At 36.8% G+C, this 16776-nt stretch overlaps 1 protein-coding gene across 1 annotated transcript in view; it reads right to left on the minus strand.

Annotated features, from left to right (window-relative positions):
• The window catches only part of eva1aa (eva-1 homolog A, regulator of programmed cell death a), an 84067-nt gene that overhangs the window by 2971 nt on the left and 64320 nt on the right, over window positions 1–16776 (minus strand). The window contains exons 6-7 of the mRNA XM_088935256.1: window positions 4536–4688; window positions 1131–1307 (exon numbers count right to left, since the gene is read on the minus strand). Coding sequence (XP_088791382.1) covers window positions 1131–1307; window positions 4536–4688 — 330 coding nt within the window. The remainder of the gene's footprint in view (window positions 1–1130; window positions 1308–4535; window positions 4689–16776) is intronic.

Below are 16776 nucleotides of genomic sequence, written 5' to 3' on the forward strand. Positions count from 1 at the left end.
CCAGGAATTAACTAGCCATATCCAGCCATCATTGTTATTATTATGCAGTTTTTTCAGCTCCTTCAAAGACACTCATATCTATACAATAGCACACATAACATACACAACAGGAAATAAAATGGAAACCACAACAAACTGATTTAGTGAACTTAAATTATATACTTTTATATTAATATTAAAAGCACTCATTAAAAAATAGTTTTTAAGCATATATATTTTTTTAAATATTGACAACTGCAGTCTCTAATGGATATGGACAATAAGTTCCAGAGGTGTTGTGTTACATTGTATGGAGCCTGATCTGCTGATTCAGGCCTTCTTAGTTTGCCAAAGATCTAGATTAAAAGATGGACTATAATCATGCAATATTTCTTATGAGCACAAGAACTTTCAAGTTCACACTAAAATATCATTGGGAGTCAGCACAAATTACAAAGGATGTCTTAGTGCAAAGTATTGTTACCATGTGCACTGGACGAATCTGGGCATATTGAAGCCTATCTAGTATCTCCGTATACAGCACTATAAGAAAGATGTTACAGTAATCTAACCTTGATTAAATGTATGATGAAAAGATAAGATTGTCTTAACCCTGCACTGTTATGCAGGTGAAAGACCAATGTCACTGTGATGTTCAAATGTGCTTCAAACCATAACACAGAATCAACAGTAAAACAAAGGTTTCTAACTTCCATGAAAGATTTGATTTCAAAACCATCAACACCATTGAAGTGATACACTTTGTAAAGTTGATGAGAATAACCTCACTCAGTCTTATAACAGTTTAGTGTCAACATTCTGTTGAATATCAGATGATGCCTTTAAAGTGCACATTAGCACACTGTAGTGAAACTGAAGCCCATTTGGTCCCATAGTAATCATAATGCTGTCTGCAAAATGAAATTCCAAGCTACTTTATGATTTGACCAGAGGTAAAGGCCAATGGTCTTAGATGCCAAAATCAGATTTATTCAGTGGTGGAGTGTAATTCTCCTGTATTGCAGATTGTACAATATTCTACCATATATACAGTACATGTTATGCCATATGCAAATACATAAATATTAACATTAGTTTAGCTAGTGGCAGCCATGTTTCTTAATATAGAAAGGTCGTGCCCAGTTCTTTACCTGATATGTAAGTGTAGGCTGCCAGTACATTGGTGATGAGCGTCATTTCTGTGTTGATTGACCTGGACTCCATTGTGTGGTTCAAGACCTGCCAGTCATCTCCATCTACAGCATCCAAAAAGGGCTTTTCTTCCTTGGAATAAGTTTCAGACTCCCTTCCTCTCTTCTTCTTCTGTTCTGTAGGACACACAGATGAGAATTACATGTTGAGATCCCAAAGCTGGAATCACTACTACATTTAACTTGCATTACATCAGCCTTTAGTCTGCTTCCATTTCATTATAAGAACACTACATGTGAATATTTATAGCACATTACCCCCAGTAAATTGTAGCTTGGAATACACATCCATAATATTAAAATACAAAACAAAATATTTACACTCACATTGCAATGAAAAAGAACAATTGTATTGTCATTCTAGGCATTTTCCAAATATGAATTAAATGTTCAGAAATTGGTATGAATTGTGATGAATTATAATAAAGAGAATGATGGAATTGGAAAATATGGTTATTTTGTACGGAAATGGAAAATGTAGCTATGTTTGCATTTCCCAGTTACACTGAACCACTCAGAAGGCCTCGAATAAAAGGGTATTGTAAGGAGGTATTGCCTAGCTGTCTGTAGGCAAAAGGGAAGTAAACACTGGGTAACACCAAATGATCAAAGAGTGTTCCTAAACATATATTCTGGTTATTTAACTACACAGTAAATCATTAGGACTGCCATATTAAAGAATAAGCAGCCATTCCTAGGGATGTAGTTAGCCAGCCTTCATAGGAATGGACCACAGCATAAATACAGGGAAGGAGCACAGACAAGAATAAGACATGAAAAGGAGGAAGCAGAATGGTGGGAGAGCTCCATTTTCTTACCAGAATGGGAACCAGATTCTGGCTAGGAAACCTAAGCATTATTATAAGAGAGGTTACGGTCTTATTTATTTTAGAAAATTCTGATTTCTTCTATTCTGGAATCCTCAGTCTAAAAACATTCTCTTCTATGTACAGTAAGTGGTACACTGTTAGAATATTTGAATTAGTTCCAATGCACTTAAGAGCATTTGTATTTTAGGAAGGAAGACTCACTCCTGAATAGAATCCATTTTCATTAACACACAGGTGCTACTGTTATGGATTTGGATTACGCGGGCAGAATTTTGGGTTACACAGGCCTATAGGAATTAGGACTGTGGAATCCACTGATTGTAAATAGCTTTATTATAACCATTGTGTATATTGTAAAATTGTATTAGCTTTTGTTAATAAATGTGTTGAGCCTGAATTACTGTATCACTCTATAATCAGAATTGTGTCAGAAAATAAAAAGAGCATACATCTGTGTAGTGCTTGGGCAATTTCCTGACCCCAGGGTCAGGGAAACAAGTACATTTCAATCTTTATGTGAAATCTTTAACTTTTCCCTTCTCATTCTTAATGTTCACAAATTCAGTGCCAAGACATGGTTATGTTTCCCTGTGATCTTATACTGTACATGGCGCTGCAAACGGAATTTGAGTAAAACACTAACTGCGGTTTACATTTAGAAAGAGGTGGGAGAAGGGAGGTGGTTATTTTGAATACACACAGCGCTGCCTTGGTTTTAATTCAGAAACATAATCTGTAAAATAACTAAACCTCAGCGTGAGGGGTGGCAATCGCCCACTGTCAGACCTCACAGGATGTTTGTGTCGCAAATACTATTGAAACACAATGAAAGAGTTACTTGTAAAAAGTACCCCTCAGGCTCAAACACTGCAGTTATTAGTACTTTTAAATTTTAAATAGCTATTACTATTTTAAAAGACGCACATAATTAGGCCCTTATTATCTTTTCTGTTATGTATCCCAATCCAACACTAAACTCAGCCCAAACTCCACTGGGAGAAAAGATGGCACAGACTGCTTTTAGATACTTTATTAATCCCGTGAGGGAAATTGCAGAATTTTGGCAGTTAGAAGTTAAGTCCTATAGTATGATTATTGTCAGTTATTTAAAGTTTATACATTTATAAATAATATATAATTGACAATATTCTTCAATGCATTTACTATTACGAATTCCAGATTGAGTAAAAGAGTCATAATTTTATCTCAAAGAAAAATAAATGACAATTTTCAGTATATTAAACTACTTACAGCACCGTTGCCCTGTGTGCCTTTCACAAGTTGCTAGCAGTAAAATTAAATGCAACACAGTATCTGCTGTAAAACAGTTATCAGATTCTCTTGTTGTGACTCAGACTTTTCTCCTTCCTTTTGATACTGGTACACATGAAGAACTAACTAGAAACTTGTTTTTCCAGAACAGAATACCAAGCAAGGACTCCTGTTGCATGTGTGGCTTTAATTATATGTGGCACTTAAGAATGGTTGTGCTTTCTGTGAAACTCTTTCAGAAAAGAGCTACATTATTTTTAAATAAACACTTGCTTGTCTATTTTTGAAAACATGATCTGTTAGTTTTGTTTTTCAAACTGCCTTGAGAGGTTCAAAGACATATTTCCACATTTTCCTTTCACTGTAATTCCTGTTTCTTGAACTCCAATTATTTAAGCCCCTTTAATTAATCTTTTGGTCAAGTGCCATTTTATTTCACAAGTTTTCTCCTTTTTGTCCTGGTTACAAATCTTGAAAGCATTTTAATTTTATTTCCACTTTTTATTAAATTATTTTCAACATATTTACAAAGCATTTGCTGGTATATTTTTGTTGGGTTTTTGTCTTGTGTGATTACTATTTTCCTGTTTTTGCAGTTAAAAATAACATTTATCAGTAATGTGAAGAGTTTTCCTTTTCTCCATATTTATGCATATTTTTGTTTCTGTTTTATTTCACTTAATTGGTTCAAGCTGGATTAAGCAAAGTGTGCTTATATACTTCTTTTCTCCACTATGGCAGTATAATGATTTCTGCATTACACACTTCAAACTTTTGATTATCTTCATCTCATTTTATCTTTCCAAATATGCTCACTTCTCCTGTGAATGAGAGGGACTTACAGTACCAAGTTCTTCTAAGAAAAGAAGAAAATTTTACAGACACCTAGTTTTAAAAATACCTAAAAATATTTAAGTAAAGAACATTTTTGATACACAATCAGATTTCTGTTGCTATTTATCACACACTTCTACACTACCTACCATTGCATTTCCAGAACTATGAACGAACACACAGTTTTCTCAATAAAGGCAATAGGTGAAACATCATATTGGCAGATTTCTATATACTGAGATTGATCTAAATATTGATGTAAATCACAAAAGCAAAGCTGACATTTGCTGAAATACAAATATATGTACTGTTAATTTGACAGCTTAAATGTATTTTTCCTTTAAGCTCAAATGCTGATGTTATATTTTACACAACAGGAACCGTGAATAGGAATAAAGAATTAAATTACCTGGCAGGGAACCAGTTGTTACAAACGTTGGCCCATCAGGAAGAACACCGTCTCCTATAATGTTGGGGTCGTGTAATCTGGGATGCTCTGGAAAGCTGGGGTTGTGAGAGACTGTTCGCTTGGAATCAATGTCCTCCAGCAGTTTCTTTGGGACTGAAGTAAAGGAAACAATTTGTATTCTTAGTCACATCTCACTGAATCACCCAAACTTTCATCCAATTAAACCAGAGTCAGTTATTGAGAGCACTTTTCCCGAAAACATTCTCAGCATCCACCTCCATATCCTGTTAGTCATCATTATTGTTCCTGTATACTTGCATGCTGTGGATATTTCTCATCTTGATTTAGCTCCTCCAATCTGACCACACACTTTACATCATTCCCCCTTTTCATTCTTATCAGTATGATCCACTTTTTACTGGAAATCTCCACCACTCTAAGTAAATACTGAATGAATTAGTTCTGGCTAGAGAAACTTGAGAGGAATATCAGTTAATACCGAAGTGAAATTCCTTTTAGATTCTAATTTAGAATCACAACAACAGCAGCAACAGCAATTTATGTAACATTTTTCATCCCAAAGCATTTAACATGTATAGGGGACCCACTTCCTCCACTTTCATCCTGAAATGGGGCGGCCAGTCTCTGCCAGCAGCCACACTAAGGCAATAGACTAGAACTTCTCCTATTGAATTAAGACAAAATTTCTAAAGGTGTTTTTATGCAGGCCAGGAACAGATTTTAGCCAGGAAACTGGGGTTACACCCTTACTCTTTCCAACAATACTGTGGGCTCTTTGGTAAACAAGTAGTCAGAATCTTGGTTTAACATCATATCTAGAGCATGGCACCTCCTGTATCACATGCAGGCCATTCAGCACACTGGGGAACTGGTTTAGGAACTTTCGGTCCCAGGGGAAGCATGCCACCTACTGGTCTACCAGCAACACTTGTAGCAGCAGCCTGGTTTTCCTTCAAACCCTTCTACCCCAGTACAGACCAGGTCCAGCCCTGCTGGGTTCCAATGGTGATTACTACTTAATGAAATCACTGAAGAAACGGTCAGAGAGCTTGACATGTTCTGTATCTTGTCTAATGTTTCCAATATTTCCCCAGAAGTAAATGATCAATTCAAAATGTAAAAATCACTACATTCACTTAATTGCCAGACAATTGGCAAAACATGAAAAACCCATCTTGATTACTTGCACGTTAGGATGTGATTGTGGCAATGTTTATGTGTTACTTTACGCTGTTTGGGGTCATAAAAACCAGGGAAAATGTTTACCAATGATGGATGAAGCAAAATGACATGACTGCTACAAGACAAAAGGGAAGATGCCAAAAAGTGATGCTGAGGGCAAGTATGTCAATGTCCAGGGTCTCAGGTCTGGCGTGCATTAGTCAACAATATCATGTCTGCCACTGTGAATCAACTACACAGGATAACTCTTCACCAACAGCAATCAGGGTAGCCATGCACAAGGCAGTAAAGTACAGTGTAATTAAAAATCTGTGACAAACAAATTTGCTCTAATGAGGAACCTCCAAAACTCCATTCACAAAGAGCTCAATTCACATAGTAACACAGAAAGCATGATTAGAAGTCTGTAGTTCTTTAAAGGCTTGCTCAACATTTAACACACAAACACATAAAACCCCACCATCATGCTCAATAATAAACCTACAAATTCTTCCATCATTCTTCATTGAATATGACAGTGGTTCCGTAGTATATTACTTAAATAATTTTTAAAAAAGTGATTTAGAAACCACCTAACAAAGCATTGTCTGATTTAATTTTCAAACAGAAAAGAAATGACAATGCTAATTAAAGGATTTGTAGACTAGTGAATACTGATGCCGAATTAGAGAAAAATGTTTGGACAGATCTTTAGTAAAAAAAATTGGATGTACAGTACAAAATTTCCCAAGGCTACTTAGGCACTTCTCCAACCTCCTTTGAAAGGACTATAAAAAAATCCCACGTCAAAATCACCAGGGACACAGAATCACTATTTTTATCTCCCTGGGAAAGATTAATAAATGCATCTTAAATCCCAATATTTAAACAAAAGACTTAACTTTAAAACTTAAAATTCATTTTTTGAACACAGAGTTTGGAATGGCTTCAAGGTTACAAAACCGGGCTATTTTAAACATTGCTGCATTACTATAAATTGCTCAAATAAATGGCATTAAAATGCATCATTTTCAGAATTTATTATTATTAAAATTTTGTTTATATTGGAAAATCCTTACTTAACATTTATTTTCTGAGCAAATATTTTCTTATGGACAAATTATTCTCATATAGATATACCCAGTCTTTGAACAAACAGCTTTTATTGTTCTTTCCCTACCGCCTTGAGATGTTGGGAAAAATCCAACAAAATTCTTGGATCCACTTGTGTTCAATGAAATAACTATGCAAACAAGACAGCACCAGTAATTAAATGCTGCATCCTCCCTTCTGGTCCAGATGAAAGTGTCTTGCAGAGTGGCAATAACACACTTTAATAGCATAACTCCCTTTGGCAAACATAAAATGTTCTAGACTGGGAGATGGAAGTTAGCTGTTTGATTCTGATAAAACAATGTGGCTGTCCTCCATCCAGCGCATGCATAATTAAATTCATCTGCCTCAGTCTGTGAGAAAATCCCCACTTCTTCTGTTCACGATGCCAGACGTCTCCTGTGTTTCCTTTGAAAACATCTTTTGCTGAATGGGCAATGCATTGAGTAACTTGCTCATCGCACAGGAATATTAAATAAAAGCGGTATGGACTGCTCTTTGGGGGCAGAGAATAAGAGCTTCTTTTCGACAGCCCATCTATGATTCTCTGCTGCACACCAGCTATAAGGACTCACAGATAGAAGACACCTTTTCTTACTTTTCTTAAATTAAAGTTTAATTGTTTGCAATGCCCACTGAAAAGGTGGTGACATCTAAACCAGGCAGAATGTCATATTGCTTTTAAAGGGATTCCAGTCACAACAACAATAAGAACAAAAAAGGATAAATGCATGTAATGACCAATAAACTACTAATTTAAACTATTCTATTATTGCAAATTTTCCCATGATCACACAAGTGGATGTTGACATCTACACAGGCATTTAATTACAAAAGCATTGCCATGATTTGGACAGTTGCTTTCTCTTCCTAACTACAAATAGTTGGTACTGTATGACTCTTCCGCTAGATCTTAGCCTTTTTCCTCACATCCAATCCTCAATCCAGGACAATGCACAGCAGTAGTGTACAGTATATACTGAGAGTACTTTAATTGCTCTGTTGTAAACAATCATTTGTAAAAAACAAAATCTGATCTGAAAGGTAATAATTAGTATACAAATGCGCAAAAGTGCAAATATACATATTTTATACAATGACTGAAGATATATTGACAAGTTAATTTGTTTTGTTAGTTGTTACAAGGAACACATTAGTGTCAATAGGATTGAAGCCGGGATTTTCCAATCACATGTAAGTGATTTGGATCATGGTATAGGCCTCCTTAAAATTCCAACTGCCAAAATCCTGATGACACAGCCAAGGAGGACAGTTGAATAAGAGACACACAAGACGAGATTATAACAACTAAAAGAGTTGCAGATTCACTACATTATAAGCACGTACAAGCCAAGTAAAACAATTTCACTAGGTTTTTAAGTTTTGAACATTGCAATCGCAAAAAAGACTGCACCTGGAGAATGAAATTAATTAAATACAACTGGTAAATTTTAAGCTTTAATAAAGGTTTTCGGGTCATCTGAGCATGCATGATGGCAAATTAAAAGAGTGAAATGACATGTATGTATATTTCTTAAATTCACTGTTAAGGTGAATTAACCACTCTTTCGTTTCTATTAATGCAATGGAACTGAAAACATACACACACATACAGTATCTTCTTTCCAGCTCTTTTAATCCCAAACCTTCTACAAACTCTTCCTTTTACACAGTTCCTCAGCTGTTTTGTCATTTATACAGACATAAGACTGACTATCAAACCAACATCATCAAAATGCAGTCTTCATTGAGGTTATACAGTACTCTTCACACGGCATGAAGGGAGCCCTCACCTGAATAAAAAAAAAGAGCCCTTGAACACCAAACCCACAAGGAGTCCCCACACATAGAACTGCCTTCCACTTGCACTCTCTGTTCCCCAGATCATCAACCACAACCTCTCCATTTTACAGAGCAACCCTTCATCTGGAGCTTTTCTACAGACTCACCCATCTTCTACCTGACCACCTAATAAACAAACCCTTCTTGGCTAGAGTTTGCTTAACTGTCCACATCTGAGGTCCATGTCAGGCACTTTCTGTTGCAATAGAGCCCCACTGTATCCTCTGCAAATGCTTCAGGTGCAGCTCTTCCTGCCTCTTCTGGGATTCAGTATTGGTCACTCTTGGGCTTTAAGCCTGCACAGCGCCACTCCCTAGACAGTAGATAACTCCGCCATGGCAAAAGACTGTATCTTCTACCACAGTCCAGATTTTAGAGGGGTGTGACATCACTTATGTAACTGACTCAGTCCATGAGCCCTATTGCAGTATAGAACTAAATATCCAACGACACACACATGGCCATACCGCCCATTTCAGGATCTCCTAAAAAAGACACCATTTCTCTTATTTCTCTTGTAGAATGTGCCCTACCATTTGCATTGGTGAAACGGGAAGAAAAGTGCCCAACCAGGGCCAGCAGCCAAAACAGGCTGTGATTCCTATATGGTTCACCCAATATAGACATAAATACCCTTGAATTAAACTGACATTCTGCACTTTAATTTCATAGTCATTGTTTTATTTCAAATCCAATGTGCTGGAGTACAGAGGCAAAACATAAAAAATTGTGTCACTGTCCAAATACTTATGGACTGCACTGTATCTTAAATGTAAAATTACCTTAAGGAGTCATAGAAGATTTTAGTTCCTGAAATCTATGAAACACCTTAAATATTAATGGGCGATATTGTGCCAGTAGAGTAACTACAGTATATAAGACCTAATGTATTTGTACTGTACTGCCATTTACAAAAATTTCAATTTCAATAAGAAATTACTGTTAAAATGTGACCATGACTAAATAGTGACTAAATGTGATACAGTATGTTAGTATGTTAAAATAAACATAAAGTTTGCACAGAGAAGTAATGCAATTAAAACCTAAAGTATCATTAAATGTTTATCACAAACTGGAAACATATAGCAGCCAGTGTTCAGAGAAGAAACAGCAGTGATGGAGCAACTTTAGAACTTCGCATTCTTAATTCTTTTATAAACCCTATACTTCTTCAGAGCAAGCTTTTCAAATCTTCTTCATTAAATCACCTCCTGTATCCTCTTACCAGAGTAACATTATCTACCTCTCAAGTAGTAACAGAGGGGCTCTGTCTCTTTAAATTGTAGACAATTATCTAGTTAGTTTAATCAGCTTTGTACTGCACAGAAGAAAGGGAGATGGAGAAATCTAATTAAATAAGGAAGTTCACACAACATACACAAAAATAAATCATAAAGTGAATGTGACTATCATGTTTGTGCCATCTGATAACATTCAGTATGTTGAGGTATAAACGGGTAATCCACTCACAGCTTGTTAGAGTAAATGTGCTGTAAAATAATTTATTCTTGAAAGAAGATTTATAACTTACTCATTAAGTACATCTGTTAGTGGTCATCTGTCTAGGTGGAAAAAATCCAATGCATTCTTAAACACAATTTACAAATTAAGCATTACAGTCTCAAATTCTAAAATATTAAGCAAATAATTTAGTTTGGAGTTGGACCAGGAGATGTCTTCACATAAACACATCACTACAGAGGTCCTATTTACAGCTGTCTCTCCAGACATCAATGATTATATTGGTCGATTAAATTAAAAAATCAAGCAAGGAGAAGATTTAATAGTTAACAGACTCTATGTGCTTTGGCTCCACTGCAAAAAAATGGATTAGCCATCTACTAATAATATATTACAAATAAGGGAAGGAGAACAAAGCGACAGTTCAGCAGTCAGAAGAGGCGGATTAGAAACACGTGTGCACAGCCCCTTGTATTTAAAGGGCCTGACCAGCAGTGCCTGGATTCAATCATCCCTCAGCGAAGTTCTATTTAAATTGTGACTTCAAAGCCCAAACAAACCATTGTTAATTTGATTCCCGTAAAGTTTATGAATGGCAGACGTGGTCATCTGGCATCTCTAAAATATTGGAGTAAATGCTTTTCGATGCTGCAAGATAGATTTACGATTTTTTATGTGGCTGTCCCTCAATACTATCACATTATGCGACTATACTGTACCTAAACAGGAGTGAAGCAGTAAAGCAACAACCATTCTTAAATCCTGTCTACAACTATGGACATCAATGGAGCTTCCAATGTGCTAAACTAAGGTTTTAAGTAGAATACAATCCAGTTGGTTCCCTCTCCTAAATGGCTCCACTTAGAAGAAGTTCTATAAATAGCTAATTTTATGGTCCTACAAATCTCCCCATGGTCTCTGCCCTGCGCAAAAAGTGAAATTTACAGTGCGGCTGATAGTATATCAGTTAACTGAACCCAGCTGCAATTCATTAAGAGAAAAGGATCCAAATGGGCAAATTGGACAAAGTCTTGCTTAAAAGCACACAAAGGTGACACTCAAGTTAGTGGATGCTTAGCTTGTGACTAGAAACTTGTTGACACAAGAACATCTTGCCAGTTGCCTTGGTTTAAAATGCGAACTAACACAGAAGCCAGAAAAATGGTAATGAGGGGTTAAACCTTGCTACTGGATATGCTTGTTTGCACCGCAGAGTCTTACAGGTGCACAGTTAATAGGAATGCTCTTCTACACCTGACAGTGCTTGGGCCAATTGCTCTCACATGCAATTGCTCTTTCGCGGAGGTCACTGCAGAAACCTGCTGGATCTGTTTCTCAAACTTTACTGTTCTTGCCCAACCGCTTTATGAACTCATGGCAGGGTTGTGTTCATTTTGATAATGAGATTGTCTTTTGCAGATTTAATTCAATATCTGGATTTTCCTCATTTTTACACACTCTTCACACTAAGATATGGACTTGTTTTCTTTAACTATCTGCATGTGACATATGGTGAATTCCTTGTAATGCTTGATAGCCTCAAGACGCCTCCCACATGTGTTAATGGTGATTTTATGGTATTTCAAGTGTATAGCCTGAATTCAAGCAGTACGTTCTCATGAATATTACAAAAGGATATACCTTCTTCAGACATTAGACTGCCTCCTATTTCTTTCAGTTCAAAAGCGGTCATTTTTATTTCACATCATCTGTAAACTGGCCCCTTTCAGCAAACTGGCCTAGAACACAGTATTTTTAATTAGAAACTTCAAGATGGTTTGCTCAATTCTAACAGCAGCCAATTTGACACAAAAGCACCACATTTTTGAGTGGTTTGATTACACCTTGGAAAGTATAATGATTTGCAGGAAGAAGACAGAGTCTGTGTTGGGCACAAGGATCTTGACACACTTTGTAAAAAAAATAACTGAGTATGTTTTATTTGCCAAAACTTCAATCCTGAAGCTGAGAAGTCCCGTCTAAACCAGGTAACAGTGACTGTCATCTGATACAACTACAGGTACCATCCTAATGAGGTTATCTAAAAATGAATGTACAGTATTTGATGATATCCAAAAACACCACTTTTACATAACAGCATGAAATAAATTCACAAAAGAAACAGCAAGTTCTGAGATATCAGGGTTGTAATTCATTTGAATGTATATTGGATGTAGATCTAGAACGTGGGTTGGTAACCAACAAATGAGTATTTATTTTCCTAAATTCTAGTGCTGCAAACATAACAAAAGACATTTTTAGATGCCTTTAGGTGCTCTTTTTTTCCACAATGATGGACATTTTCACAGACTTTTTTTCCTCATAACTCATTGAGGGCCATTAAAAAATAAAGGAGTACATTTTTACTTTAATACTTAAATATAGGAGGGAGGCACAGGGGTATGGCAGTGTTATTGCCTCTGGCTTTGGACCTTGCATGTAATTCTGGCCTGTGGTATATTTTGTGTGGGGTTTGCATGATTTCCACATGACCACAGGGTTTTTTTCCAGGTGCTATGGCTTCCTTCAAAACTCTCTACACATCCTAAGTTAATTGGATTCTCCAAATTTTCCTTCTTGCGTGTGACATGACCCTGTTTTGGTAGATGAAAATGGATGAATGGTTATAGAAAGTTACCAGAAATGTCATGCTATTCCTACCTTCTAATGAAACACAGAATGTCTAAGAAGTTGTTAAATAACAGGCTATAAAGTTCCCAGAAATTCTCTAATGCAATCTGTTACAAAATTCCTATACTATATTCTGGCTTTGGTTACAATGTAAGGTATGAAATTATTTAACTGTAAATGTTATCCCTTAGATATTTTGCATTACAGAATTCTAAATGATGTACCTGTTTTAAGACGTTATATCTGGTAGCAATTTGTAGCTTACAGAGATGCGTAATATTTTTTTCTTTTAACTAATTAGAACAGTTTAAAAAACAGTGCTCTATTGACAAAACAGTGCAATAATATAGGATGCACTGGGTTTCGTAGTAATTGAGTCTGTACCCTCTTTATTGAATAATCTAAGAGTTGTGACCCTCTGTAGTTCTTGGAAATTCCCTAGCAGTTACGACTGAGACTGTATAATGCACCAATCAGTTACTCAGTGCGTGAGATGTGAGTTACTAGCCATAGGCTCTGGCAGAGTCAGAGACACTGCAATTCAGGAAGAGAGCTAAGATATTTATGGCATTCGGACACAGAGCCAGCTCCAAGTTAACCTTGCAAGATGAACTAGTAAAACAAGAATTATTGTATTGTATGGATTTCTTTTACACTGTTTACAGAATGTTTCTATTTTCCTTCTGAATATTAATAATAATAATAATTGCTTACACTTATATAGCACTTTTCTGAACACTCCACTCAAAGCGCTTTACAGGTAATGGGGACTCCCCTCCACCACCACCAATGTGCAGCATCCACCTGCATGATGCAACGGCAGCCATAGTGCACCAGAACGCTCACCACACATCAACTATTAGTGGGGAGGAGAGCGGAGTAATGAAGGCAATTCATAGACAGGGATTATTAGGAGGCCATGATTGGTAAGGGCCAATGGGAAATTTGGCCAGGACACCTGGGTTACACCCCTACTCTTTTCGAGAAACGCCCTGGGATTTTTAATCACCACAGAGAGTCAGGACCTCGGTTTTACGTCTCATCCGAAGGACAGCGCCCGTTTACAGTATAGTGTCCCCGTCACTATACTGGGGCATTAGGACCCACATGGGCCGCATGGTGAGCACCCCCTGCTGGCCCCACAAACACCTCTTCCAGCAGCAACCTTAGTTTTTCCCAGCTTAGCTTCAGTGGGTTGCCAGTTGTGAGTTGCAGGGTGATATGGCTGCTGGCTTAAATCTTAAGCGTGCGTAAAGACATTTGGAATAGTCTTGTTTAGGTGTAACAATGTTTTCACCTACTAAACTGACCCAACAGATACTGGTGAGATACTAAGCCCAAAATGAGGGTGCTTAACTGAACCTACTTCCACAAGATTTTCAAACAAATGGGTATGTGAATGCTGTTGTAGTGCAAGGAGGTGGAAGTATCTTAGAAAATGTTCCCTGTCATCACTGGGCCCTATAAACCAAATGCTTGCCTTGTAACATCCTCAGGTAGAGAAAAACAAATTGCTGTTGTGGGATACACCTGTACAATACTGTATATTACGATTTCATTGGCATGTCTGTTAATGTGTTAAATATACTGAAATGTATATACATTACCTTTTTTAAGAGCTTATACATCTTACATTTAAACATTCCATAATAACCAAGGATTTCAATTGTGCTCTGAAAGATTAGTTTTCATTAATTACAAGTGATCAAAATAGCATTGTTCTTTTTCTTGCTCACTATGGTTGTCTTTAAAATATACCTGACCCCATCTTGAAAATAAATCAGGTGAATACTGTATATTTTATGAAACAGCCCTTGATTATCAAAGACAAACACTGATGCTAAATATATGTGCTTGCTTTTCTACAAGAAGCAAACATGATAGCAATCTTATAATTCTCCAGTGCTGAAATCCAATATTTTGCCTTTTGCTTATGATATTGACAAAATGAGATGTTTGTTAAAAGATATGAAGGGACACAAGAGGAGCTCAACTGCAGCTTAAACAAGAAGCCAGAATATGTAGGGGCTTCTCTTATTTCAATTATTTGCATTATATTAGCAGTGGACTTATTTCCTTGCAACAATGACACAGGATAAGTGCTCTGAATGTGAAATAATAGTTGTATCATGTGCATGTCATACAGTAAGTAATGAAATGCAAGGCAAAGAGCATCAAGTGTAATGCTTGGTGTGGTGGACAAGCACAAAACAGCACACAGTTCCTGTCAAAGTACAGCAAGGTAAACTTAGCTTGTGTCAGTTTAGACTGCTGCACCGTCATGCATAAAATAAGCACCAACCCACAAGTATTTGAATTTGCTTAATATAAGCCAGGAAACAAGGCTGAGCTGTTTCATGACAGGCTCAGTTAGGAAGCACAGGAGTGTCTATAACAAACTACTGAAATTGATGGCTAGAAGGAACAAATCACTCCACACAATGAAAAATAATGTACAATGACAGTGACAAGGGTAGTACCCACGGACTGAAAAGAATCTAACATAGTGTCCATCCTTAAGAAAGGTTAGAAGACGGAACCAATTAATTATAGACCAATAGGTCTGACTTCTATTACAGTAAATGTAAGGTTATGGAAACAATTTAGAAAAGGTAGCTCTTGCCTATCCAACTTAACTGTATGATTTTTGAACAAGCAACAAGAGTGATGGATACACAGGGCATATGATGTGATGTACTGTATTTCAGTTTTCAGATTGTTCGTTATAAAACATGTCATAAAAGATTATTTCTCAAATTGCAGGCAGTAGGCAATTTGGGAATCAAAGCATACAGTATGGAAACACAAGGAATGAAAATTGGTAAAAGAAAAGTAGAAGTAAAGAGTGAAGAGTCAACATGGGTGATGTAATTATTGGAGTACCACGATAATGGAATCTATAGGAGAACCACTGTTCTTTTTATGTTGGCACATGATTTAGATCGTCTAGGCAATATGGAGAAACAAAGTGGCAATATATTGTTAGATTATATCATTTGTAAGGCATATAATCTTATAATTGTATAACGCACTAGTAAGGCCTCATTTTGAATATTGTATACAATTCTGATCACCAAGTTATAGAAAACATATTGCTGCTCTGAAATCTATCCAGAGAAGAGCAACCAAATGTATTGTAGGGCTTAAGGGAATGTACTACACTAGCAGACTGAAGAAATTAAACCTAGTCTTGAACAGAGAAGACTTCAAGGGGTCCTGAAACAAGTATTCATCAATTCTTAAAGGCACTGGCAGTCAACCCAGTGGATTTCTTCAGAACGAATAGCGAAACATGAACCAGAGGGCCAGTGGAACTATTTATTTAAAAATGCTTTTTAAAACCAATAACAGGAGTCTCTTCTTTACTTAAAGGGTTGTGGGAGTACGGAACAGGCAGAACAGCACATTGTTGAAACCGACAGCTTGGGTTCTTTCAAGAAATGGCAGCAAGAGATCCTTGGATCTATCACTATCTATCACAAACGCTGTATGTACAAGGCTTCCAGTATAGCAGATGACCCCTCCCACCCCTCCCATAAATTCTTTGCCCTCCTACCATCTGGAAAAAGATATTGCGGTATATGGGCTAGCTCCACCAGATTCTGTAAAAGCCTTTTCCCACTGGCTGTAAGGCTTCTCAACACCCTGGTACTGTACCTACTTGCACCCACTCTAATTCCAGAAACAAGGCTTAAACTCCCCCAGTGTTTAGTGTATATTGTGTGATGTATTTTTTGTACTATTCTGTAACAGTTAAATTGCACTATGTGTATATCCTGTGTACGCTGCCTCTGCTCCGGTGTACACTGTCTTACAGAGTTTGCACAGTCTTATTTATTAATATTAGGATTATTAGTCCTGTCTACAATGTCGATGTCAGTGTCCTGTCTGTCCTGTCTGTATTTGCACTGTGGACCAGGAGGAACGATATTTCTTTCCACGGTATACTTGTGTATGGCTGGAATGACAAATAAACTTGAACTTGAACTGGATCCATTAGCTTTGGAAACCA

This window comes from Atractosteus spatula, chromosome 2, assembly GCF_055471065.1.
Source record: "Atractosteus spatula isolate fAtrSpa1 chromosome 2, fAtrSpa1.hap1, whole genome shotgun sequence".
NCBI lineage: Eukaryota > Metazoa > Chordata > Actinopteri > Semionotiformes > Lepisosteidae > Atractosteus > Atractosteus spatula.